Source organism: Chenopodium quinoa, unplaced genomic scaffold (assembly GCF_001683475.1).
Source record: "Chenopodium quinoa cultivar QQ74 unplaced genomic scaffold, ASM168347v1, whole genome shotgun sequence".
In the NCBI taxonomy this organism is placed as follows: domain Eukaryota; kingdom Viridiplantae; phylum Streptophyta; class Magnoliopsida; order Caryophyllales; family Amaranthaceae; genus Chenopodium; species Chenopodium quinoa.
This window is the reverse complement of record NW_018742914.1, coordinates 4,155,885-4,183,111: the sequence shown is the minus strand read 5'-3', so window position 1 is coordinate 4,183,111 and position 27,227 is coordinate 4,155,885. Positions and strand designations below refer to the sequence as shown.

Below are 27,227 nucleotides of genomic sequence, written 5' to 3'. Positions count from 1 at the left end.
GTTTGATTGATCCATCCTATGTTCCTACACGTGAACAACTAGCCGACATCTTTACAAAGGCTCTTGGCAAGGCTCAATTCGATATATTGCTTGGCAAGTTGGGCATCTTCACTCCACCTGCTCCAACTTGAGGGGTGTGTATTAGGAATATATTTAGGAAATCTTATCATATATTTGTGATTATTATCATATACTTAGTTTCCTAGTTTATAGGCTTAAGATATATCTTGAAGATATTAATTTGTTATGCTTTAGGAAACTATGTACTCTATATATTTGAGGATCAATCAACGAACAAGGGTAAGCTTCAAGCCCTACTTTGACACTAATAATATATTACGGAGTAGCATAAGAGTAAGTTTATCCCCTCAAACTTAGACGCATTTTATTATTCAGACACTGCCACAACAGTTTGATATTGACTCTAATTAGCTATATTTTTCATGTTGTATGATGAGTTTACGTAACATTATTGATGGCTAAAGTATATAATGTCAATTGGTATTCTCATTTGATGAGCCTTGAAAGTAAATATTGATTGTACCATTTTTGGTGAATAACTAAAAGTTAATGCTAATTGTGTTAGCTGATTTTGATTACTTGGTTATATTATGTTATTGTACGTATTAGTTGCTTGCCTGCTTGTATAAAAACATTTGATATATGCCTGATTAATTAAAGCTATTAGAATATGCAAAATGACCAATAAGGATAATGACATGTTTTAATTTATTGTCTAGGATTAGTTATTGCAAAAAAAAATAAAAATAAAAGATAGATATATTGTAATAGAAGGATAAAATTGGTCAAAACCTCCATTAGGACAAAACCACCCTCCAAAAGATAGATATATCGTAATATAAGGGTAAAGATAGATATATCGTAATATAAATGTGGTTCTCGAGGTGTATTTTGTGGCGTGTCAATGCTGAAATAATTGGTCAGTATAGAAAATCTTGCTAGAGGTAGTCTTTTATTAGGTAATTTTTACAACAATTTTTCTATTAGGTAGTTTCTCACAAATTCTAGATTTTATTAGCTTAGGTAATTTTTTACAAAAAGTCCTTTGATTTATGCATAGTATTTTCTTAAGGTAAGATCGAGTTCAACCTTGTATGATATGGATGTACTCACAATTAAATACTACGTAGTTATTACGAGGAGATCAAACTATTCAACCAATTAAAGCCTCTCAATTGCAAAATAATGATAAGATAAGAAGTAAAATCAAAATGTAAACTAACTCGAACTCAACCCTACCTGACCTAAATTAACCAAATCGATTCTCATTTTTATAACCCGATTTTCACCTCAAGTATCATTACAAGAAGCCAAGAAATCTTACAAGTATGGAAAATACTCAAAAACTTGGTTGCATTCCCATTAAGTAGGAGCAAAACTAAACTCAAGTAGTCAGAGAATCACATGGGTGATCGATCTGAAGAAATATAGAGTAAAGAATAAGACGAGTATAGTAATAGTAACACCGAAAATGGTGTCGGAAAAAAGAGATGTCTTAGTTTATGGGGTTGTTTAGGTTCAAGGTTTAAGACCCACTTTTCAAGTATCATCCTCAAGTTCATTGACTGGACCACAATACGGTCGAGATCTAATAGGCCCATGCCATCTATAGTTTTGCAGTGATAAAAGGACTTATAGTATATGGTATGGTCGTATATATCACATGCAATATGGAAGATCAATATCAATTATTTACTTCATTCCACCCTAATACTTACAATTGTCAATTCAGGGTTTCCATCAGTTTCCCATTTCTTTGTTTAATTTTGGTTCAGATTTCAGACTACAACCCCATCCATCCACTTTTTTTTTTGATGATCAAGATGTATTTAATGTGGTGTCGTGATGGGCCTATTCATTTCACCTTAATTTCATTTCAGTTCAACTCCAATCAATTCAGTTCAGTTTAGTAAATGTGAACAGACTTGGAGTACATATAACTACTCCAATCCCTATGTTCCGAAATGCCTAACACGGTAACGTACACATGTCAATGTACTACTTTCACATTATTTTTATATAATTAAATTTTAATGAAAAATATTCAAAAAATTACATTATAAAGCTTTTTACTAATATTTATCTAACAACATATTTTATGACAATATATGTTTTTTATTATATTAGTAAAAAAATTATGGTCAAAACCAATAGATAAATAGTTAAAAAAAAAAGTTTAATATCCCAGATATTATGAGATGGAAAGAGTACTACATGGATTTGTTTATGAAATTAATTCACTGATTGAGGAAGTTAAAGCTTAAAACCACCCCTAAACTAGCATAGTAGCATATATCATTTTCTTTATTCCTATAACTCCTTAATTAAAAAGAAAATGAATAATTAGATTTTAACGAGATACAATTTTGATATCATTAAAGTTTGTAGTTTAATCTATGAATGCCTGGGGTTGCTTATGTGAAACCACACTTAATTAATTTGTGGCTTAATATGTACTCGAATAATATTATATGAATTCAAATAGAAACTTGATTTCTTGAACTTATTTACTAGTAAAAAATTTGTGACTTATTCTCATCAAAATCACATCACATCAAATCAAATCATAAATATTTATGTCAATGACTATACAATATTTCGTTTACTTATTACAGTATTATATAGCTTTATTTAATCAGAAGGTTTTGCGTGACACCGTTTTACGTGAGTCCGGTTTATAATATACACACTCATCCCCCATCCACTGTCATTACCTAGCCACTTGTCGGCGGCCGGCGACCACCCTCTCCTTCCATCCCCTGGCGCCGGTGACCCTCCCCCACCTATTCCCCGACGCCGACATTAAATACAATAAATAACTTTATACGTTAAATACAATTTTAATACAATAAATAACATTAAATTAGTTTTGTTATAGTGGTAATGCATTGAGTTTGTGCAAAAAGTCTTAGTTATAATCTGTTTATCTAGTACCTTTATTAATATTATTATTATTAGGATATTATTATAGTCATTATTATTATTATTACTACGTAGTATTAACATGAAGTGCATTCAATTTGTCCACATAAACAATAATTAATATAGAAGTACGAGTAATGGAAAAATTGTCAAATATAATATAAATTTTGAGCGGTCCGCTAAAAACAAGTCAATCTTTTAATTATTTCTAAATAATACAAACTTTGAGAGATATCCGCTTTAAACAAGTTATTTTACATACGACTTATTTAGTCGATTAATTTTTTATTTATTTATCTTATAGGGTTGTTTAATAGTTTTAAAAAAAAAATACAATGTCACGTGTTCCATATAATATGTTCATGAGGTTACTAATCGGTTTTAACTTGTTTAAAGTGGATACCCCTCAAAGTTTGTATTATTCAAAAATAATTAAAAGTTTGACTTGTTTTTGGCGGATTGCTCAAAGTTTGTATTATTTTTGACAATTTTTCCAATAATAGATAGATGGAGTAATAAACATACTTGTGGAATTTTATGAGAGTGAAATAAAGGGGCAAATACAAGTTTATCTGCCAGATAAACGAATTTTTGTTAATCTGGTGACATTTTTGTAAATATGTTGAAAAAACATGATTATTTATTCAGTACTTTTGGTAAGCTGTCCAATTACTGTTTGATAAGGAAATTACACATGTGCCCCTCAACTAGTACATAAAAAGACTCATGTACCCCTCTATTAGTACTTGAAAAGACATTTATAACCCCAGATAAACAAATTTTATTTATCTGGGGAATTAACTGGGTAGCCCTCGAAATAAAGACAATGAAATAAAAGTTGAATGCATTCATCAATGTTTAAAGGTTTACATTCATGAATTTGGAGAAAGAATGAAGAACTTTACAGATCAAACGTTCTATTTATACTTTTACAGGCTTATAGCATGATTACTATTATTGGATGCTGGGAATAATGAAATAATGGAACAACTTATTTATTGTAAAACATAGAATTTGCGTGAGGTGATTGGAAGACAAAATCTGAGGTCTTGAACTTTTTAAAATTAAAGTAGATTGTATAAATGTTTACTTCTTATGACTAGATAACAAATTGGGAAGTTATACTTTTTACATTGACTATTACTGCATGAATATTTTTTCTGTGGTCTAACAATTCTAACAAACTTTTGTAGTGAACAATGACTAACCTAGAATTCGATTTTTATGAGTATAATAAAATTATGGAATGAGTACATAACCAACAACAAATAAAAGTATTGTGACTTTTGTGAGTAGGGTAGTTAGCTAATCACACTATGCACGTAGTGAATCAAATTTGAGTTAATCGTTGTTGATCAATTCAATTCAATTCAATTCAAACTATTGTTCCAGTTGAAGTACATAATCAAGCACTTAGGTTCATCTAAATTATTCTTATTGTTTCAAAATAATTAGCACGTTTGACTTTTCACTATTCATATACTTATTTTGACCATTAATCTTTAATAATATATATTAAAAAATTTGTTATGAAATACCCTATATGTTGTTTTATAGGTATTATATGTTTATATACATGTTATTTCACTATTTGAAGTATTGAGTCATTGAGTGTCATAAACTATTAAGTTAAAGCTATTTATGTTTTTTAAGTGGATTATAATTATATTTTTTTTACATAATAATAATAATAATAATAATAATAATAATAATAATAATAATAATAATAATAATAATAATAATAATAACTATTGAGTCATTTTTCCTAATAATAATTAATAATAATATGTGTACTAATATTTATAATCCCCTTAAAAAAAGAGTTTACCCCATGCACACTGATTTCTGTACTACATAAATTTTACAACCATGCATGATCTCAAGTACTCAAGGCTAATTATTAACTTCCAATGTTTATCGGTTTACTATGACTAATATTCTTTTTAAAATAACCTTAGACAAACAAATAAAATTAAAAATAAAAGTAACAATCATTGGAATTTAAAAATGAGACTAAAATAATTGAGTGACTTTAAATTTGAGACAGAAATTCCGCACGACCAACATACGCAATGGCACGGGACAGCCATGAAGAGAGGAATATAAAGCCAGCTGAGCATAACATGGAGAAGTGCGATACAATCATCAATTGAACCAATTAATAAGGGACATAACGAATTTTTTCAATGAATTATGAATACTCCTTCGGATAAAGTGTACGAGTAGATGATAATAAACTACAATAATATATACAAGTACATGCTACTATAATTGATTAACAATTATTCAACATTTAGGTCATGTTGATCTAAGTTGATGAGTATGTCAATTTAGTGAATTTACCAAGCTACTTCGGCTAGGATAAGTTGGGTTGGGTCATATGTATTACTAACTATTTTAAGTCGTTTTGAATAATTTTATAATTTCACTTATAGAGTATATTATTATTTTTTTTCTTCTTCAAATTTGCTATGATACTAATTACTAGATAATAATTTTACTAACCCTAATTTAGCTATGCTTGAACTTAATACATACAGATAACACACACACACACAAAAGTCATATTCTTAAAGATGATGGGGTCGACTACCCATGTGTGCATGAATTGGTAATCTATCTCACTCTCATATAATCATCCACAAAAATCCTCTTACCCCATCATCTATTAACAAGTACACTATGATACATGTTGTTGCAAACTCACTTTCTTAATTGGTATCATTCTTAACTATTGTTATACATACAATCTTGTCATCTCCGTAATTCCTTTGTTTTTTTAGAACTTTTTATTATCTCAATCTTTTTTATCCAATTATCCACCCTTTGACCAATGTCTAACATGTTGAAAATAATTAACCAGTCAATCAATGTATGTAAGAAGTATGGCTAATCATAGCCAATATATCATTCAATATAAATGTTACAACTTTAATTCAATTTGTTAAAATGTCGTCATTCCTATAATTTTATTCTTTACTACATGCGCTCATCTTATTTACATGTCTCTTTGTAAATGTCAACATTTTGACCAATATAATATGACCAGTCTAACCATGATCTAAAAACATAATTGTAAATTATATCTAAAGTAGTTTTTATTGGCCTAAACTCTGATCAATCGATCAATTTGGTTCAATTTTGTCACATCTAAAGAACATCCAAAATCCAAAATGGAACAAATTTACAGTAAAAAGACTCTAAGAATATAATTTGGCAGTCTGGATAACACAACATAACATATAAAAAAGATTATAAATAACTCAATAAATAAAAGATAAAAGGATGATAAAAGAAGATTCAATAAGTTTAGGTCAGCAAATAAACCATAAGGGTCCACACAAAAGAGCTCTCTGATTGAGCTTTTCATCATGTTTTCTAGCATTTGGCAATTGGCATGATAATAGAATGCCACATTTACATAAATATATCATAGCATCATGTGATAACCTCATATCTTTATTTTTTTTCACATGCAATTTAATAATAAAATACAAAAAAAAATAACATTATTGTATAAATAATTAAGTAGAGTATATCCATGAGCATGTGCCATCTCTCATTGGATGTAGGAATATGAGCTGTATTAACTGTCAAACAGGCCAATGTGTTGTGTGTATATTTTGGGAGCTACGTATGACTATGTATTATCATATCACGTCCTCTTGTTTAATTTATTTATATGGATCTTTGACTTCCTCTGAGTCAAGGAGAGAATAAAATGCTTATCCAGGTTGGATATACTATGTAAATTAGGATGTATAAAATTGGTTAATAGTAGGGTGAGAATGAATGGAGAGAAAATGTTATTAGGATTGAGATTCTACTTTGAATCAGTAAATAATTATTTGTATATGAAATAGATTTGAATTGGTAAAATTGGACTGAATTGAAGTAGGATCCTACTGTTGTGTCTAAATTTTCATTACATGTTTAGATGTCCGCCGGTTGCTAGATTGCAAGTTACAGATTGCTACGTGATTAGGTTCCAGGTATTAAACGAAGTTAAACAAAGATATTTCCAAGGATTATTCTAAGAGAAACCAAGTTTGAACAAGTCAAAGTTATTATAAGTTTTTTTTTACGATTAAGGAAGGGATATTTCCCACCAGAAATAAGTCAATTAGAAATGTTAATTGTATCTGCACCACAAATCAGCTCACATTCGTTGAAAACCAAATCAAAGAGCCAAACTACTTCTCCTATTTTTACAGAGGATACTCCCACCACTCTCCAACTAACCATTGGCAAAGATCAAGTCAGAGGATAATGGGTAAGAGCATGAAGAATGTGGCATGAATCTCCTACTTTCAATGAATCATCAAAGAAAGCTGAACTTGGTAGCTAACTCCTACTTTCAATGAATCATCAAAGAAGCTGTTACAAGACTTCAAAAGGCTCTTCTATTATAAATAGGATAAAAAAACCATTGTAAAAACACAAGATACGAGCCCTAGGCATTATATTCTATAGTAGTTAGTAATTAGCACTAAATTACAAGTTCGTTTTCGATCAAAAAACAACTTGCATTGTACCTGTACTTAATTCTCAAACTAGTAGATTGGTGGACTCAACGCCACCTGAGGTTTTTACCTTATTCCTTGGGTTTTCTGCGTCATCATTTCGTGTCTCTTCTTTCCTTTCCCCTTTGTTCATCTTTCGTAGTTTATTCACCCTCATTCATTGAACCTACACTATCATTTGCATACTTATTAATCTAGCTATTGTCTTATAGAACCTGGTTGAATCTAGCAGTTAGATTTTGGCCTTAACACCTATAAAATTGAAAAAATGATTAACAAAATGTTAGATAATTGAATAAATAATCAATAGTGAGTTGCTAACTTGCTTAACATAAATCGATAATATAGACTTAGGCCCTATTCTTTTGACTTATTGTTTTATGATCTGTCCTGCACTGCTCTGCAATGTTGAAAGCTTTGCTCTATTCTACTAAAATATGCCCTGTTTTGTTGACCTCTGCTCTTCTCTGCCCATAAACTCAAAAAAATAAAGCGTATAAACTATCCCACATTCTAGATCATGATTTTTGACAAAACGTACGTACAAGAGACATACATTAGGGATTAGGATAGATAACAAAATAAATTTAACTATTTTAGGGCATGTTCTCTTCAACTTATTTTTAGTTCAGTTTAGTTCAGCTCCAATCAGTTCATTTCAGTTCTGTAGGGAATAAATTTCAAGCTTTAAATCCCACTAACTTGAACCCCATTGTGATCATACACTAAAGTACGGTGGCGTCCAAAAGGGAAGAAGATAGAGCAAAAGAGTCGCCAACAAGTTTTTTAAGGAACTTGTAAACCATTCACAGGATGAAGGTTACACCCCTTAACGATCCAAGAGATCGTCAAATCCATAAGGTCTTGAACCAAATAAGGGTTCGGGGATGAAGGTACAAATCCAACCTAAAAGAGATTGAACCTGCCCTAATAATAGGCCTCTATTTTATTCTGATCGTATTCATGTGCGCTTTTTAATTAACATGCAATCAATAGGATTAACCCTAAACCTGTTTATCTATGTTGGTTGAATTTAATGCACAAATAAATCTATTATTGGCGATCACTTGAAATTATAATCACAATTAACCCTAAACAAGATTATTAATATCTTATTAAGCGTGATTACAAGTACCAATTCCCTTTAAACATGCATCAAGCAATAAATAATAAATATCAAGCAACACAATAATAAATAATCAATATCATGAATAATAATATCATCATAAATAAAATAATCATCATCAAAATAATAATAATATTCATAATCATAACCCTCATAAATTACAACAATTGTAATCATAATCATATTTATGTTAATATTAAAGCATAATAATAGCAAGATCCTAGGCATGATACTAACAAGATTAATAACAAACCCTAGCATGTCACTAAGCAATAAAAATCAAATCTTTAACCCTAACATGATACTATCAATCATAAATATTAGGAAGAACATAGGAAACATCACAGGAATCATATTTAATATTAAAAATATCCTAGACATGATACTAGGAATCGTAATAACAATGTAAACATGATTTCTACATCATAACATCAATTAAAACCATTAAAGTACTTACTTTGATGCCTCGTACCTCTTTCTAATAACAAAATACACACGTTAGTAACTTCAAGGAAAATAATAAACAAACAATTAAATTAAATAATTGAAAGAGAGATTTGGGACCAAACCCTCAGAAATTAAACCTTTCACGTCTAGGGCGAAGGCAACTTCGAATATGGCTAGGTGTTTCTAGATCTTGCGAATGTGGAATTTTGTATGAAAAAGCAAAGTTTGAAGAAAGAATTGAATGATTAAGAGAATGCTAAAGAATTAATGATTGTAGATGAAAACTTGTGAATGAGGAGAATTGGTGAATGATTAGTGAGAATAGGTGATGGATGAAAAAACAATTGGTTAATGAAAACGGAGTTTTTAATACGATATTTATAGAGAAAATCAGCCAAAAGGATACATTAAACAAAACAGAGTCTGACGCTAAGAAAACAGAGCTGGCGCCAACCCTGGCTAGCTGGCGCCAGGCACCAACACCAGCGCCAGGCGCCAATGGCTAGCTCCAGGCACCAGTTCCAGGCGCCAAGGCCTGGGGTTAGGCTCCAAGCCTGATTTTAACGCGTTTTTGAAAATTCGATAAGTTTACCGTACTGGAGAATAAAATCATATAATTTCTTCGAAAATGCTATTTGATTTTGATTAAAACTCTGAAAAGTCAACAAAAGTCAATTTATCAATGTTAATCGAATTAGGAATGAAAAGAATCTTCTAGAAGATTCTAGAAGACTAAAACCATTCCTAATTGCATTAGGAATGATAAATATTAGGCCCTCCCCTAGATCATTGGGTCGTACATAAAGCTCAAACCGGGCCCAGTTTGGTAAATTGGCCATAACTTCCTCAATATTAATCAGAATTGGGCTTATAATATATCGTTGGAAAGGTCTTTGCAATCCCCATCCAAATACACTACTATTGGACCCATATCATGGACCAACCAAAATGGATTGGCTATTTTCTTAAAATAAGTTTTCAAAAACAGAGAGAAGAGAAAAGAATTAAAAACTTTCCGCAACACTAAACCTTTCCACACTTTTGTTTCATTCGATTATGATTCGACGTGAAAGGTACTCATCGCTGGGTTTGGTTTTGGGGAAACACAAATGGGTGTCTACAAGTTCCTAATTTCCTTCTCTCATAAAATATTCAGTTCAGTTCAGTTCAGCTTCAATTAGTTCAGTTCAGTTCATTTCTGCTTCAATCAAAACAGGCCCTTACTTTTTCATTACAAAAAAAAGTTACATTATCATATTTGGAGATTTGTTAGTGAGGATTATTAAAATAAATAAATAAATTGTTAGTGAGAAAATTCATCAACAAGCAACTAATGCTTATTTCAGATTTTTGAGTTTGATCATCATTTTAAAACTAAGACTATGTTTAGTTCTACTTGTTTAAGTCCTTTAATATACTTATTTCAGATTAAAAAAAAATTAAATTAGATGAAAAAAAAAGTTCAAATCAGATTAGATGAGCAAAAAAAAAAATTGTAAATTAAATACAAACTTTTTAAAGCTACAACTATGTTGATCAATTCAACTAAATATTTGCTTATTATTTCAAAATGAACATTATTTAAGATCATTTTTTTTAAAAAAAATTTATGTTTTCTTATCACTTAAATCTTTAATTTTTACTTCTGTGGTTATAAAGACTTAGTCATATATATTTGGTTAAACGAAGCTACACATATCATTAATACAAATTAAATTCACTACTAGTAGAAAAAAGCAAAAAGACACCCCCTAATTGCCACCGGTTCATTCCAAACCGGTGGCAAAAATAGGCTAAAAAATGGGCGGGTAAATGAACCGGTTATAATGGCACCGATTCACTTCAAACCGGTCGCAAAAACATATAGCCCACCGGTTTAAAGTGAATCGGTGCCATTTATTATTTAAAAAAACCCGCCCCTTAAATCTCCCCAACCCTAACTCACTTTCTCTCTCAGCCGCCTCTTCTCCTCTTTCCTTCTCTCTCCTCTCCTCCTCTTTCCTTCTTGCTCACCCCCTCTTTCTCATCTCCTCCTTCTCTTTCTCATCTATATCTCCTTCTACCACGTCTCCTTCTCCCTCGTGTCCACCACGAAGACCACTGGGACTCCTTCTCTTTCATTCAAAGACCACCACGAACACATGCAACACCGTTCCCCCACTACCAAGACCGTTCTCCTTCGAATTCAATTTCTGGTTTTTTTTTCCGAGTTCTGAGTTTTTCGATTTTGATTTTTTTTTCCAATTTCTGGTTTTTTTTTTCCAATTTCAATTCGATTTTATTTTCGATTTTGATTTTTTTTTTATTTCTGGTTTTTTATTTGATTTTAATAGATTTTTTTTTCGATTTTGATTTTTTTTTTGGTTTGTGGTTTTTTTTTTATTTCAATTCGATTTTAATAGATTTGAATTTCTGGGTTTTTTTTTTTTTTTTTTTTTTCTGGGTTTGAATTTCTGGTTTTTTTCGAAGCTTATTTAGATTAATCGTTTTTTTTTTGTTTTAATTGGTGCAGGTTTATTGATTTAGATCTTAAATCGAAGATCAAGATGCAAGAATATTGATTTAGATGTGTATGGGGTTTATTTATATTATTTATATTGTATTTTTTTTAATTTATATTTTGTAATTGTAATTTTTTTTATTATCTATTGTAAATTTTTTTTGATTATATATTGTAAATTATCGATTATATTGATTGATATTCGATTTATATTTTGATGTTCTTATTTATTTTAGTCGATTTAATTTTTAAGTGAAAAAAGACAAAAAAAAAATTTTAGGGCACTTTTGGCACCGGTGAACCGGTGCCAAAAACAATGAAATAAATTTTTTTTTGGCCATTTTTGGCACCGGTTTACCGCTGCCAATAACCATTTTTGCCGCCGGTTTGAACTGGCTTTTCATGCAAGCAATTGGCACCCCCCAAATTGGCACCGGTTCAAAATTTGTGGCATTGAGGGGTTTTGAACCGATGCCAATTTCGTTTTTTCACCTAGTGATTTAATGACATTTATTTGTATTTTTTTATCTCAAGCATTAGAGTACAAATAAATAAATAAAAATCATATTAAACCAGATCAAACTAGAAAAATTCAAATCTGAATAAATTAGATTAGGTGAACATGAATTGAACATTACAGCATGACCATAGTACGTACCTTACTCGTAAATTGAGCGTGTGGCTTTAAGCAATAAAAAGGATTTAACTTTATGAAACTTTTTTTTTTCCATATTTCCCACAAAAATATTAATTTAATTTTGATGTTTTTTTTGGTGCACAAGAAATTAAATGTTTTTTCAATTGTATATTGATGTCATATTTGTTGGATCCAAATTTCTTTCATGAATTTCTTACAAAGGCAAATGAGCTATTAATTTTACTAAGAATAAAAAACATAATGACTTGATGCTTAAAGATTTCCTGATCTTTTGCTCGTCTAGCTATCCGACACATAATTCTTAAAACAACAAAAACCTTTTTGGCATGTTGATGGCAAGGAATTGCTAAATTTATTTTACATCATTCACTTTTAAACAAAATTAAGATGGCTTAAAATTTGTGCTTCAAATTTCCGAAATGAAACACAATTACATAGAATGTTAAGTTGATTTATTATCTAATTGTCTACCTTGCCGATTGAAATATCTCACCTTCATTGTTGAATGTTGAATGTCAATGATCTAACTTTATTATAGGCCTCAAGTTAAAGTTAGAGAAACTTGATTGGATTACCAATCATGTATTCCTGTACTTGAAAACCACATGTGTTCCTTCCCCTCAATTGGGCAAACAAAACTTAAAATCAATTGGTAAAGGCTGTATTATTATTATTATTTTTTTGACAAAGAGAACTAAGAAACTAAAATCGAAAACAAATAAAATGACGACTACGAGCTAAATTAGTCAGATGATGAGCATAACCAACTTTCGCTCTAGAGACCTTTTGAATGTGAAACCTCTGAAGACCCGCAACAATCTGCCGAATTTCCCGCAAGATCCAAATGACAGAGATAGTATCCGAAGACTGACCCCCAATCAGAATCTTGACTGAACAACAATCCGTAAAAATTCTTACACTGGAGTTGCCTCTATCTTGAACATGTCGCAAACCAAGAAGGCAGGCAAACAATTCAGAATGAAGAGCCGAGGAAGCAAAACCCGCTTGGGCTCCTCCCCCCACAACTGGGGAAGATAAGTCAGAGGATAAAAACCAACCCATGCCAGCACGTTGATCCTTGGCATTCCAAGAGCCATCAGAAGCAAGACAAATGTCATACTGATCAGACGGATCACCCAAATTTAGGTCGTGCAAGGAAGAAACACCAAACCCCGGAGGGCACGAGGGTTGAAAACGATCAGACAATTCTTTAGCCTCTTTACTCCTAGAAACCCAGGAGGCAGCCACAGCATAAATCCCAGCAGGAGAATAAACCTCTGAACGGAATCTAATATTATTCCTAGCTAACCAAATAGCCCAGAAAAAAACTAGGAGCTCATCTAAACCATTCCAATCCTTAGCAGCCGCAAAACCACTAATGGATTCAGCAAACCATGTACTAAAGTCTCGATCCAAGGGCAAAGTCCGAATTACCTCAAGATGGTGAGAAGGCCGGACTAAGCAAGTAAACTCACACTGTTGAAAAATGTGAGAGACCGTTTCAAGATGCTGATGACAAAACCCGCAAGTAGCATTAATAGGAACACCTTTCAAGACCAAGACAGCCACCGTGGGAAGACCATTATGTAAAATTTTCCAAACGAAGATCTTCTATTTTGGTAAAATCGGAAGACCCCAAAATTTCTTCCACCAACCAGGAATGATAGTAGAATTTAATGACCTTATTAACCCAGTTTGATTTAAAACATGAGCGTACGCAGATTTAGTAGTAAATGAACCATCCCAAGTAAATTTCCAATACACAAAATCATCCATTTCTTCATGTGGTCTTTCCATTCCCAAGATGGAATCCGCAATAGGAGGGGGAAAAACCTGTCGAATACGAGTACTACCCCAAGCATGAGAACCAGGATCAATTATTTGCGACACTAAAGAAGGAAGATTAGCGAGGGAATGGAATCCTTGAAACGAACAGAAACCCCCGGAACCCAATCGTCATCAATAATATTGATCTGAGATCCAGAGCCCACCTTCCATCTCACACCTTGAGAAAGAACGCGAGCCCCTTCCATCAAGCTCCGACATCCCCAAGAAGGACGAGGAGGCAAATTAGAAGCTTTGTAGTTTACAAGATGAGGATACCGAGCACGGTAAATCCTTGAAACTAAAAGCTGTGGATGATGAATTAAACGCCACATTTTCTTAGTCAGTAAAGCCGAATTGAAAGAGGGCACATGACGAACTCCCAGACCTCCTAACCCTCGAGGAAGATAGAGGGAAGCAGAAGGAGTCAAAGCTATACCCCTAGTAGAGTTGTTGTTTTTCCACCAAAAGTGAGACAAAAGGCGGTCAATCTGATCAGAAATAGTCGCCGGTAATTTAAAAACCGAAAGAACATGATTTAAAGAAGCGATGACCACTGTATTGATAAGAACTAATTTAACTTGGCTGTTGCCGATAAATGCCGAGAACTAAAAGCAGACAACTTTTGCGTCACCTTATCTACCAAGGATTGAAATTAATGACATTTAGCTCGTCCTAAATCCACAGGGAGACCCAAATAAGAACCAAGCGAATTTTTAGCTTGCATATGTAAGACAGAGCTTAAAAATTCACGATAATCCTCCGGAGTATTCGAACTAAACTTAACAAAGGACTTTTGAACATTAACCATCTGACCAGAAATAGTACAAAATCGGTCAATAACACCCAAAAGGTGAGAACAAGCAGTAGGATTTACCCGGAAGAAAAGCAACGCATCATCTGCAAAAAATAAATGGGAGACCGAAGGAGCTCGCCTGGAAATGCGCAAACCTTGAAATAAACCATTACCCTCGGCCTATCTCAACATTAAAGAAAAAACTTCCATATAGAGGACAAATAAATAAGGAGATAAAGGATCTCCCTAACGCAAGCCACAAGCCGGACGAAGAATAGAAGAAGGCTTGCCATTGATAAGGATCGGGTAAGAAACCGTAGAAACACACTGCTTAATTAGCTGGATCCAATAAGGAGGAAAACTAGAAGCCTTAAGCACATCCCCGAGAAACTCCCAATTAACTCTATCATAAGCCTTGTTCATATCCAACTTCAAGGCAGCAGAGCATATCTTGGAAGTAGAAGAATTCATATAGGATAGCAGTTCATGAGCAATGAGACTGTTGTCTGTCAAGGCAGATTGGGACTCCGAGTTCAGGAGAGGTAAAATTTTTCGTAACTGAGCCGTCATGCACTTAGAAATACACTTATACAGAACATTACACAGACCAATCGGCCGGAACTGAGAAGGGTTATCAGGGTGGTCTACCTTTGCTAATAGAACCAGAAAAGTACGGTTCCAATCTTTAAGCATATAACCTCGAGCAAAGAAATACTGGATTGTAGAGGTAACTTGGGTGCCAACAATCGACCAATGAGATTTAAAGAAAGCAGCCGTAAAACCATTCGGTCCAGGAGATTTATCATTTCCTATATGAAAGATTGCATTCTTAATTTCAGCTGCAGTAAACGGAGCCATCAGTTGCTGCTGATGATGAGAAGACAACATAGGAATATCTAGTTCATCCCAAAGTTCTGGAATATTAGTGGCTGGATTTTTCTGACAATTATATAAATCCGAGAAGTGCTGAATCAGCAGATTCTCAATTCCCATGGGATCAGAAATCCAATTTCCATGATTATCCTTTAGGCTAAAAATTTTATTTCGACGACGTCGGTCTTGAACTGATGAAAGTAGAAGGTGTGAATTAGTTTCACCAAAATCATCCCATCTCACTTTAGATCTTTGTTTCCAATAAAGAAATAAAGTATGAGCCTGAGAAAAATTCTAATCTCGAGTTCAAAGGAAGTGAGAGCCTGCAGTCATAGAGTTTAAAGACAGCGCCCGCGAACCCATAGAATCCTGTAAATCTTTCAAGTCAATACCCCAACTCTTTTTATGCTCCACACACCATCTCAATAACTTATGCCTAAGATGCATCAATTTTTTGGGATAGAACAAACATTTGTGAACCAAAAAGATTAATATCCCAAGCTAAATTTTTCAGTAAGGAAACTTATCGAATATCTAAACACCAGTTTTCAATACGGTAAGGGGTTTTCTTGGGAGAAAGAGGAATCGTTTCCTTTAAAACAATAGCCGCATGATCCGAAAAAAGGATGGGTCGGTGAATTACCATAGCATCTGGATGAGATTCTAACCAGGAGCAAGAAGCATACCCTTTATCAAGACGTTCAAAAGTAGGGTTTCCTAATTGACCATTAGTCCAAGTAAAAGGGGATCCTGTGAAAGGAATGTCAACTAAGCCAGAAGCTATTTTCCAGTTTAAAAAATCATAACGACCAAGGATAGATGGAGCTCCTCCTAGTTTATCAACTAAATACTTTACTTGGTTGAAATCGCCTAATAAAACAACATCAGGGTAAAGGTTTAAAATTTGTAAGAGTTCATCCTAAACCGAAGAACGCAAAGAAACATGAGGCGACCCATACACAAACACTACATATCTTATTGATTGAATAGGAACTACAACCTTACAAAAGATAACATGTGGTGAAATTGAAACAGGAACTACAGAAACCGGGGCAAACAAAAAAAACTACCAAACCCCCGCTAAGACCTAAAGCATCTGAACCGCAAAATCCATCAAAAGCCAAGCTAGATAATTTATCTACAGCAACATTTACAGGAACTAAAGTTTCTATTAAGAACATGAATTCGATCTCAAAAGAGCGGACTAGAGAAGACACATATGGAGCTTTAGGGGAGTCCGCAGAACCTAGGACCCTACAGTTCCAAGATGCCACATTCATGGTGGCTGTGGTGGCCCAGACCGGGGAGCCACCTCACCCTCAGAAGAAGAAGAACTATAAGAAGAATCACCACCCATAGAAGCACCCCTGCGTTTCTTGAAAGGTTTGAGACAAGCTAAAATAGCTGAATTTGCATCATCAACAGTCAACGGAGAAGTAGCAAGTTCATGAGAAGTGGCAGCACATTTAAGAGAACATCCCTATTTTACCCAAGTCCACATTTTATTACCTTGTTTTGATAATTTGAGGCATAGAGGTTTCTTACCCTTGTTCCTCCCTGTTTTGACTGAATCAGTTGAAATTGGTGAAGGTTGAGCTGAAGACCGAGAAGAAATCGGTGGAGAACAGTCCATCGACACTGGGAAATCAGAATCCGCCATCAGAGTATGCTCAGAGGATCCCTGGGTTACAACAAGTTTCTCATTGGAATATTGAACCATACCCGAAGAAGAATCCGCCATATAACTAGAATTCGCCCCTTGATTTCCCAATACTTACCCTGATAAGTCTTGAACAAGAGATGGGATTGGAATAGGAGAGATTTGAGTGTTCTGAGAAGAACATCCCATCCAAGTGCTGTAGCCCGCACCATACGGGTCAGGAAACAGAGGACCAGAAGGCCCAATCGGCGGCGGAGAAAAGCGCATACCCGCCGGAAAGGTCATCTGAGAATAATTCCGGTTGAATCGAGCATAAGGATCCAACTAAGAAGAAACCGGAACAGAGCCATGGGTCGGGTTTCCCACCTGGACATATTTCTTTAGAAGGAGGTGGTCAATTTCTTGAGATTGACTTTAGGTTATACTATTAGGGCTAGAAAAAGTTCTAAGCAACATGGCCTATTAATATTGAAGTAACTAGGATGGTCAAATTGTAATTATTGACATATGTATAGTATATACTATATGTATAGTATATAGGCAAATACTCGTAGTATATATAGCACTAATGGATGGTGTAATGGTATACGAAGTATGGAGCATATATTTTTTAAAATTTAATGATACATCAAATGTTATACTTGTATCATTTTTGAGATACGACGAAGTTTAATATTATCAATGATATTTTTTTTTTGAAAAAAATAAAACATTTATTTTAATGGTACTACATACCTACATCTATTAACCTATACTAAAGCAAATCCTTCCATGACAATTGTAAGTTGACAGAAAGATATTCGGTATTTTATTAACAAGTCCCTCACAAAGGGATGCAGGGGGAACCGAAGCCTGTACTGCAGTTGCCGAGTGTACACCCCCACATAGCCCGGGGGTGGACGGTGAATTATATCGATTTCAACGGGCATTCGGCACCAATACCCATCTTCTTCTAAAATGCCGTAAGTTAATTCCACCTGTTCGGCGAAGTGGTAATCAGCCCCATTCCTGACCCACCAGGTATAGGGGAGGTTCGTCATCAAGCCATAGTTTGCCTCGATGTCCACCCATTCGATGGCCCCGGGGATCAAGTCCCACAGTGCGGCCGCAGGTGCTTCATCCTGGTCAGAGGTGCTTGCCTCCTCTGTTTCACGGGGAGGCGTTGTGTTCAATGGCACGGCGGGAATTCCCTCTTCCCGAGCTGGCTGAGGGTTCTCATCACCTTGGTTGGTGATTCTGTCCCTCGGATGCCTAACGCGGCCACGAGCTCTGCCTCTAGCCATAATTTGGGTCGCCGGAAAATTGAAAGAAAATCGGAAAAACAAAGGGTACTTCGAAAATCAAAGAAAACCGAACCAAATTCGAAGAAAATTACCTTGAATCGAAGCGGAAATTGCGGATCTACAAGTTCGGAGTAACGAATTTTGATTTTGAAGCTCGGTTCTCGAGGAATTAGCGAAGTTTTAAAAGCGGAATCAAGGGTTTGCACAAGTTTGGAGTGTGAATTTGTGAAGAAATGAAGAAAGAGAGTTCGAAATGGGTTATATTTCCAGAAAATTGGAATTCTGGGAGTCCGCTCCTTAATTTCTCTTTAATCCTTCATTAAGTAACCATTAAAACACACTCCCTTTAAATTAACTACCCATTATCCGTTCAACTTCCTCAATTATTATCCAAATGACAGTTATTTCCTTAATGACTGTTTAAAAATTTAAATCTTTTGATTTAATTAAATCATTTAGTTCCCTCCATTTTTAATTAAATCTAAACCCGACCCGTCATTCTTCCAAATCGGGTTTTAGGGGCAAGTTGTTTGGGTCCAATTTAGCCTAATTGAGCCAGTCGATAAATGATTCAATTATAGCCCAAGGTCAAGGGTCCAATTCTCCAATCCACGCCAAGTCAAGTCAAGGGTCAGTCAACGTGGTCAGCCCACTTATAAATATTTTTTAATAAGTAAAGGATAGAAAATTAAGGAAAACCAACTAAAAACCTTCCTATAATTTAAGAGGGGGAGGGAAATTGAAGGGATTGCTTGAATAATAGTTTTAGATTACTTGATAAACTAATTATCCAATAATTAAGCCTTGACAGAAGCAATCAACTGATCAGAGATCTTATGATCAGCTTCAATATTAAAAATCCCAGAAAAGATAGGAGGAGGTATACTAATTCCATCCTTACTAACCGCCTTACTAATTGCAAAATTAATAGTTCTTAGATTCTCAACAATTACGTTCCTAATTAAACTCCTAGCATCATTAAGCTTCCTCTTCCCAACTCTGTCATTTGCCTGGACACCTGCAATTATAATAGCCCTCATATTAGAGCTAACTGTTAGTACGGCATCCCTCGTATTGGAATCCACTTTTTCCGTCTTTTAGTATTTTGTTCACATCTTCTTTGAGCTTTTTAGCATCCTTAACCAAGCATCCGAGCATTTGTTGGATGACATCTACGTCAATTTTAGAGTGTCTGCTATCGCTCGTTAAGCAGCTAAGGCATACACTTGGTGCGTACGTTGCACCGCACATTTTGTTGACTAGTACACCATTGTCGAAGGCTTGTGTGAACGCGATTAGGCAAAGGAGAGAAATTAGTAGTGTTAATATCATGGAGTTTTGGTCATTATAAGGACCCATTATATATAGGAAAAATTACTCCCATTAATCTGAATTTTGCCCCATCCGCCGAAATTAATCCCAACTTTCGTTTATTATCTATTGCACCGAACTTTGGGGGGTATTAATTTCTATTGCACCCAAATGACTTGCAACCGGTTAATCAGGTAAAAATTGTTGACTTGTGATTAATTGCACACGTGTCGCATCATGATAGGCTTAAAAAAAAAAAATTAAAAAAAAACCCACGCACAGCGACCTCCACCACCACCACCACCCTCAATCGCCGTTCACCCTAACCCCGACCCTTAGTTTCACCGGAAAACGGTCGAAGAACCCCTGACTTCCACTTAAAACCATCGGCCTTCCTCCACCACCCATCCCAGACCCCGGAAACAACCTTAGCATAGTTGTTTTCGTGGCTAATTGACGGGGAAAGGGGGTGCCGTTTTCGTGGGAAGGGGGTGAAATTGAGGGTGGGGGAAGGGAAAGGGATGGATTTCGAGGGTGAGGGAGGGATGGGCGCCGTTTTCCGGCAACGGGGGAGGGGTTTTCGGGGGTGGGGGAAGGAAATGGGTGAATTTCGAGGGAAGGGGAAGTGCTGGGCGACGGATCTGGGGTTTTAAGGGTGGTGTTCGATGCAAGGGATGGGTTTTTGGGCCAGTCTTTCTTCGGAATTTTACTGAACGGGTCGATCCTCTCCTCCCGTTTGTTTTATTTTAGCAACCTGTCCTGCCGCTGTTCGTATTAGTTATTCACGATTTCTGCCTTTAATGGTATCGATAGGGGCTTCCTCGAACTATCCGGAGCTTACTATAGAGCCGTAAAGAAGCATCCAAGAAGGGAGTATGACCAGGCACTCTCTTGGATTTCATGGTTTGGAGCAAGCTCAGCTTTCCTTTCACTTGGCACGAGACACCGTACGCTACACAGAAGAACGCTACTACTACTGTTACTGTGAGCGGTTCAAATTCCAATTTTGTTGATCTTTCCCAATCATTCTGGCCGGAACTTGTACGCAGCACTTGTTAAAGGTGGGGGAGGGGTTTTCGGGGGTGGGGGAAGGGGTAGGGTGGCTGGGCGGCGGTTTTCGATGGCGGGGGGAGGGGTTTTCGAGAGGGGGCTGAAATTCCGGCGGGGTGGGGGTGGGGGTGTGGTGTTTTCCGGGAAAGGGTAGGGGGTTGGGTTTGGTAGGTTTTTTTTTCTTTTTTTTTGGAACTATCACGTGTTGACACGTGTCTAGGTAACCTGCTACATCAGGTTGGCTGACCTGTTGGGTGCAACGAAAATTAATACCCCCCAAAGTTCGGTGCAATAGATAATAAACAAAAGTTGGGATTAATTTCGGCGGATGGGGCAAAGTTCAGATTAATGGGAGCAATTTTTCCTTATATATATATATATATATATATATATATATATATATATATATATATTATTATATATATATATATATATATATATATATATATATATATGATTTGGTGAATGAGAAAATCTACTTAATTTGTAAATTTAATTAAAAATATGGAATTATGCAATGCATTATCAAATTAATATGATCTCTAATTACTAAGTTAAAGTAGATGAAATCATGTAATTAATAGGGAGGTAAAGATATATTGGGTAAGGTACAGTAATTGGCGTGCACAAATCACGTCAAGCCTAAGATTAACTTATGATTACATTATTGTGAGATCAATAATCAATAATATTCTTTTAATCCATTTTTAAATCACTTAAAAAAAAAAAGTATCCTTCATGAATGATTACTTTAATTTAGCAATTGTGGTCTTATAATAGGGTGGTTGATTCCTTTTACAATAGTTGTATCGTTACTATCGCTGAGAAATAATAGTTATACAGCTTCACGTTGTAACATAATATACAAACATTCCGAAAATATTTTCACATAATTTATATAATCAATGCATGTAAATTCAAAGCATGGCATGATAAGAGGACATGAGGTTTTTAAGCCAATGTCATTAAATAAGAAGATATTGTCACATTTCTTAATGTAGTCTTCAATTTAACATAAAATGGATATGAAAATATGGCCAAAGGGTAAAATTATTTGGATTTCGCATTGCACCCGCTTGGCCTGGTTTAAATTGAGCCATAATTCCACTTAAATCTAATCAAATTAAACTTCATTATTTTCTTCTCGTAATCGATCATAACTTAATCATAATCATAACTGTATGGGATGATATGTGACGAGGGCTGATATGCTCTAAAAAGCAGAATGATATGTGTCGAGGGCTGATATGATCTAAAAAGCAGACATATCGACCATGTAGGCTCTTCGGGTGGCAGTCTTATCATTGACACTTGGCGAGAAAAGCCTTGCATGTCCTTATAGCCACCTGTCACGAAATTTATTATAAATAGTAGATTAAGTTTCATTAAATGATAAGCATTAATTACTCTCTCTCTCTCTACTTTCTCTCTCTTACTTACCTTCTCTTAAACACATTCTAATTTTATCATCGGAGTGGTTATCCCCGGATCACCCCGGGGTTAGCTAACTTCTGCTCATTGTGTAGGTTCTCAGCTTGCCAATAGGAGTATCAGGATCTCGGGTTCGGGTTCTCGAGCTATCGGATCCAGACAGAAACAATTTGGCGCTAGAAGGAGGGGACCAGTGATTACTTCTATCGCCTAAGAACCTAGCACACAAAAGTAATGATAGTTATGGCCGAAAACAATGCAACACCGATAATAAGCAAAACGGTAAATCGACCGATTATAACACAGCCAGAAATTGAGGTAGAAGACGAAACACATACATTAGAGGAAAATCAGTTCCACATGCCGTTAACCCCGGAGAGGCAAGTGGGAACGACAGTAGATCCCATGGCGGAGTTTACGCCAGAAGAATTGCAAGTAGCATCGAGAGTAATGACCGCAATGAGAAAAAAAAGAAAAAAGGCCGAAATGGCTCAGGCAGAATGGGGGTGCCGCTAGCTAATCATGGTGAACAATCCAATCAAGCAATGAGTTCACCAAGGCACCGCCGGGAAGAAACTCTGGTAAGGACACATACCACACCGCGTCATATAGAGGGGCAATCGTCAAGCCGTACTGTGATTACAAGAACCCATCAGCAGAGGAGTTCCCAGGTTAAAGGGCAGGTACCGCGCACTGTGGTACAATTAAGAGCATCACCATTTGCGCAAAGCATCTTGGATCAGCCGATGGAAAAGATCAAGATGCCGACATGTAGGTATGACGGAAGAGGAGACCCGAGTAGATTCATAACGTCATACGAGGGGCATATAATGCTTTACACAAATTCAGATGTTGTGTGGTGCAAGGTCTTTCCGACTACATTAATTGGAGTTGCAGCCGATTGGTTCAACAATGTGGAAAATGGGATGATAGATAGTTTCGAAAAGTTAACCGAGATGTTTATAGGGCAGTATGTTATCAACAGCGTGCGGCAGAGAACATCAGGGGAATTGATGGCAGTAGAGCAAAGGGAAGATGATTCTTTGAGGGATTACATCAGGCGGTTCAACAATGAGGAAAACACAATTCCAAAGTTGCAGCAAGAGATAGCTGTAATGGCTCTCATGAACGGCCTGAATGATTCTGAGTTCAAGCGTTATCTTACACGAAAGAACTTCTCGATGCTGGCAGCTGCATTTAACAAGGCCCATGATTATATCAAGAGTGAAGAATTGATGAAAACAAGTAGTAAGAGTGTAGCTGCTGGTAAGGGTCAGCATCAGTATGAAGGGTCGGCATCTGGAAGTGGAAGGCCGAGAGCTCCGATCCCAGGAAGGGGAGGGGGAAATCGACAGGAGTTCAGAGTTGCAAAACCTCCAATGCGATATAGTTCATACACGCCCTTGAATACACCAAGAGCAGCGATTTATTTAGTTAATCAAAATAGAGAGGAATGGACAAGGCCGATTCCGATGAAGGCAAGACCAAGAGATGCTAAGAAGTACTATATGTTTCATAGAGATGTGGGTCACTATACCGAAGAGTGCACGCAATTGAAAGACAACATTGAAGAGTTGATAAGGAAAGGCCACTTGACTCAATATCGGTTAAGTGCAAGAGGAGCTCAACCACCTCAAAGGCAGATAGAAAGGCACCAATTGGAAGCAAGGCCTGAAAGGTTACAAGGAGGAGTGGTCCGACAGGGAAGTGACGGAATGCCTCCCGTCTCAACTAGAAGGAGGGTAGATGTGATAACTGGAGGGCCGGTTCATGGAGGAACAGTTAGCGGGGCCAAGAAGCATCTGTCTGAGCATCGTCACATTATCAATGCCCTGGATACCGACAACCGCCCTCGGCCAGCATCAATCCCAGATCTTGTATTTACAGAAGAAGACGCTAGGGGCATTGTATTTCCACATGATGACCCACTGGTGCTCATAACAAAGATTAATGAAGCTGATGTTAAGAGAGTCCTAGTGTATGGGGGCAGCTCTGCAAATGTCTTGTCATGAAAGTTTTTAATGAAATGATGATTGGGAGGCAGTATTTGACGTAGGTATCTTACCCAATTATTGGGTTTAATGGGTCGACAGTGAGACCAGAAGGAAGCATAGTCTTACCGGTACGGTTGGGTGATGGGCCGAGTGCGAGAGATGTGATGGAGGAGTTTTTGGTGGTCAATGTCCCGTCAGCTTATAATGCCATTATCGGCAGACCGATAATACATGATGTACAAGCAGTTGTATCGACATACCATTTGACAATAGCTTACGTATCAAATTTAGGAGTTGTTGAAAAGGTTCACGGAGGGCAGGTGATGGCAAAATCTTGCTATGTAACAGCTTTGAAAAATCCATCTGGGGAGGATGTGTGACAGGTTAAAGTCATATCCCCTAATCAAAAGTAAATAACTAAATCCTCTAATAAAGTAGATAGGGAAGTAGGGTCGATCTCCACAGGGAAACAAGTCTTTTTACTCCTAATTAATTATTATAATCTAAATTATCTAAGTAACCAATATTTATATTTGAGTATGAAACTAAACTACAAAGAATAGGAATAGGGAGAAAACAATATATAAAAGGATCTAGGGCATAGGTTCACCAATAAATAATACTCCAGGGTAAAACATAGTAATCAATCATTGACATTGCATAAATAACATGATTAACAGGCTCTCGCAATTTATTAATCAACATAGATCTAACAGGCTCTCGCAATTTACTAGATCTAAGTTCTTATTGAAACTAGCCTTTAATATCAAATTAACATCTGCTCGATTCATCAATTTAATATTGCTATACTTTTACAAGCCGCAATTGTAAAACATTAAAACAATTCAATAAGAAATTATCATGCAATACCAATAATCAATAATAGTCAATCATTAATGCATCAATTAACCAGATTGTAAAGGGCTTTCGCTACGTATTACAATCACACAATTAATTTACCGGTATTAAATCTCATCTCTCGAATCTCGACTTAACCATTTATAAATTAACCTGCCTATTGAAACTAGACCTAAACATCAATTCTCATCTCTCGAATCTTGAATCAATATTGTCAAACTCATGCATAAAAGATAGGCCTAATCTAGTCACAGAGCATTAAATCAATCAATAGAAAATTAATCTAGCATTGATAATCAACAACAATAATTTACCCCTTCATATTATTTATTAGATCCCCATAAACCCTAGAAATTAAACTACTCACAAATCATCATGACTAAACTAATCAAAGTAATAAAGCAAGACATGATAAAAAGAATAAAGTAAATAACTAAGATTAAGAAAAGAGAAATCGAAACCAAAATAAATCTGGAATTAAAGGAAGAATTAAGGACAAAGGTTTAAGAGAAAAGAAATCTAAGAGAATAATTAAGAGAGTAAAGAAAAGTAAAAAGGAGAAGAAGAAGTGATCCTAAAAACGTATTACGGAGGAGTATTTATACTCCGTACAAAAATCCTAAACTAAAACAAATTAAAACGACGTTAATCGTCTACTAAGAAATACACGCGCCCGATCGGGCGAGGCACCACCCAATCGGGCGCGCCTTTTTTATCACAGTACAAATGTCGCGCCCGGCCGGGCGCGTCACCGGGCGCCAGACTAAGCTTCTCCCGCCCGGCCGGGCGCGCCTCGGGAGCCAGCCTCTTTGGCCGGGCGACTCATTTGGGCCACTATTTGGACTTCGATTGGGCTCCAATTCTTCGGGCCAATCTGGGTTTCCTCTTTGGGTCTTGAATACTCGGTCCAAATGCCCCGGTATCACCTATACCGAGCCCTTAATCACCGGTTTGATGGCTCTAACCGGCCCTGGGCCATTGAATCTGGTCGTGCTTCTCTAATGCTCGTGATTGCTCCAAAATATCTCGGGAAAATACTCCAAAAGCATAAATCCCTGCAAAAGTCAACCAAATCTACGAAGACACTAGAAAACACCAATTAGTAATAAAAGTGGCTCTAAAGAGCCAAAAACACTACCAATTATGACCAAGGGACGGGGGTAAAATACTATATAAAATATACACATCAATGTGGTAATAAGTAATCCTAAGAAAGAGTTGGAGCCAACGGTACGAGATCTGGCCATGAGTAACTTTGACACTAGGCCGAAAGCAACTCCAAGGCCATTGCCGGGAGGTGAAACAGTGCAGATAGAGTTACAACCAGGAGATCCCAGTCGAACAGTGAAGGTTGGGGCAGATATGGATGTAGACCTGAGGTGTCATTTGATAAGTTTGTTGCGTGAAAACGCTGATGTGTTTGCTTTCTCGGCAAGTGAAATGCCGGGAATCCACCCTGGTGTAATGGAGCATAAGTTGAATGTCAACAGAGGATTTAGGCCTGTAAGACAGAAAAAACGGAATTTCTCCACTGAAAAGATAGAGGCCATAGAGGCAGAGGTTAACAAGATTTTAGCGGCAGGGTTTATATAGCCGTGCACATATCCGGAGTGGTTAGCAAATGTTGTTATGGTGAGAAAGCCAACGGGAAAGTGGCGAATGTGTGTGGACTATACCGACTTGAACAGGGCTTGTCCTAAAGATTGTTATCCGTTGCCTCGGATAGATAGGTTGGTAGACTCTACCTCTAGTCATGCAATGCTCAGTTTTTTGGATGCTTTCTCAGGTTATCATCAAGTCAGTCTTCATAAGGCAGATAGATCGAAAACGACTTTCATCACAGATGTGGGTGTATATTGTTATAAGGCAATGTCGTTTGGGTTAAAGAATGCAGGAGCAACTTATCAGAAGTTAGTTGACAAAATTTTCGAGAAACAGAAGGGCCGAAAT

The 27,227-nt window shown here is 35.9% G+C and overlaps 2 protein-coding genes across 2 annotated transcripts; one reads left to right on the top strand and one right to left on the bottom strand.

The window, feature by feature from the left end:
- Positions 1–12,899: 12,899 nt before the first annotated feature.
- Positions 12,900–16,970, bottom strand: LOC110727647. Its single transcript, XM_021907225.1, has 7 exons — positions 16,766–16,970; positions 16,334–16,560; positions 15,133–15,972; positions 14,685–14,997; positions 14,132–14,577; positions 13,905–14,030; positions 12,900–13,673 (listed from the first exon to the last, which is right to left on the bottom strand). The coding sequence occupies exons 1-7, from the start codon at positions 16,968–16,970 to the stop codon at positions 12,900–12,902; spliced, it is 2,931 nt and encodes a 976-aa protein (XP_021762917.1).
- Positions 16,971–22,925: 5,955 nt separating this feature from the next.
- LOC110727646 lies at positions 22,926–24,799 on the top strand. Its single transcript, XM_021907224.1, has 2 exons — positions 22,926–24,356; positions 24,482–24,799. Exons 1-2 carry the CDS (start codon positions 22,926–22,928, stop codon positions 24,797–24,799), a joined length of 1,749 nt encoding a protein of 582 aa, XP_021762916.1.
- The last annotated feature ends 2,428 nt before the right edge of the window (positions 24,800–27,227 follow it).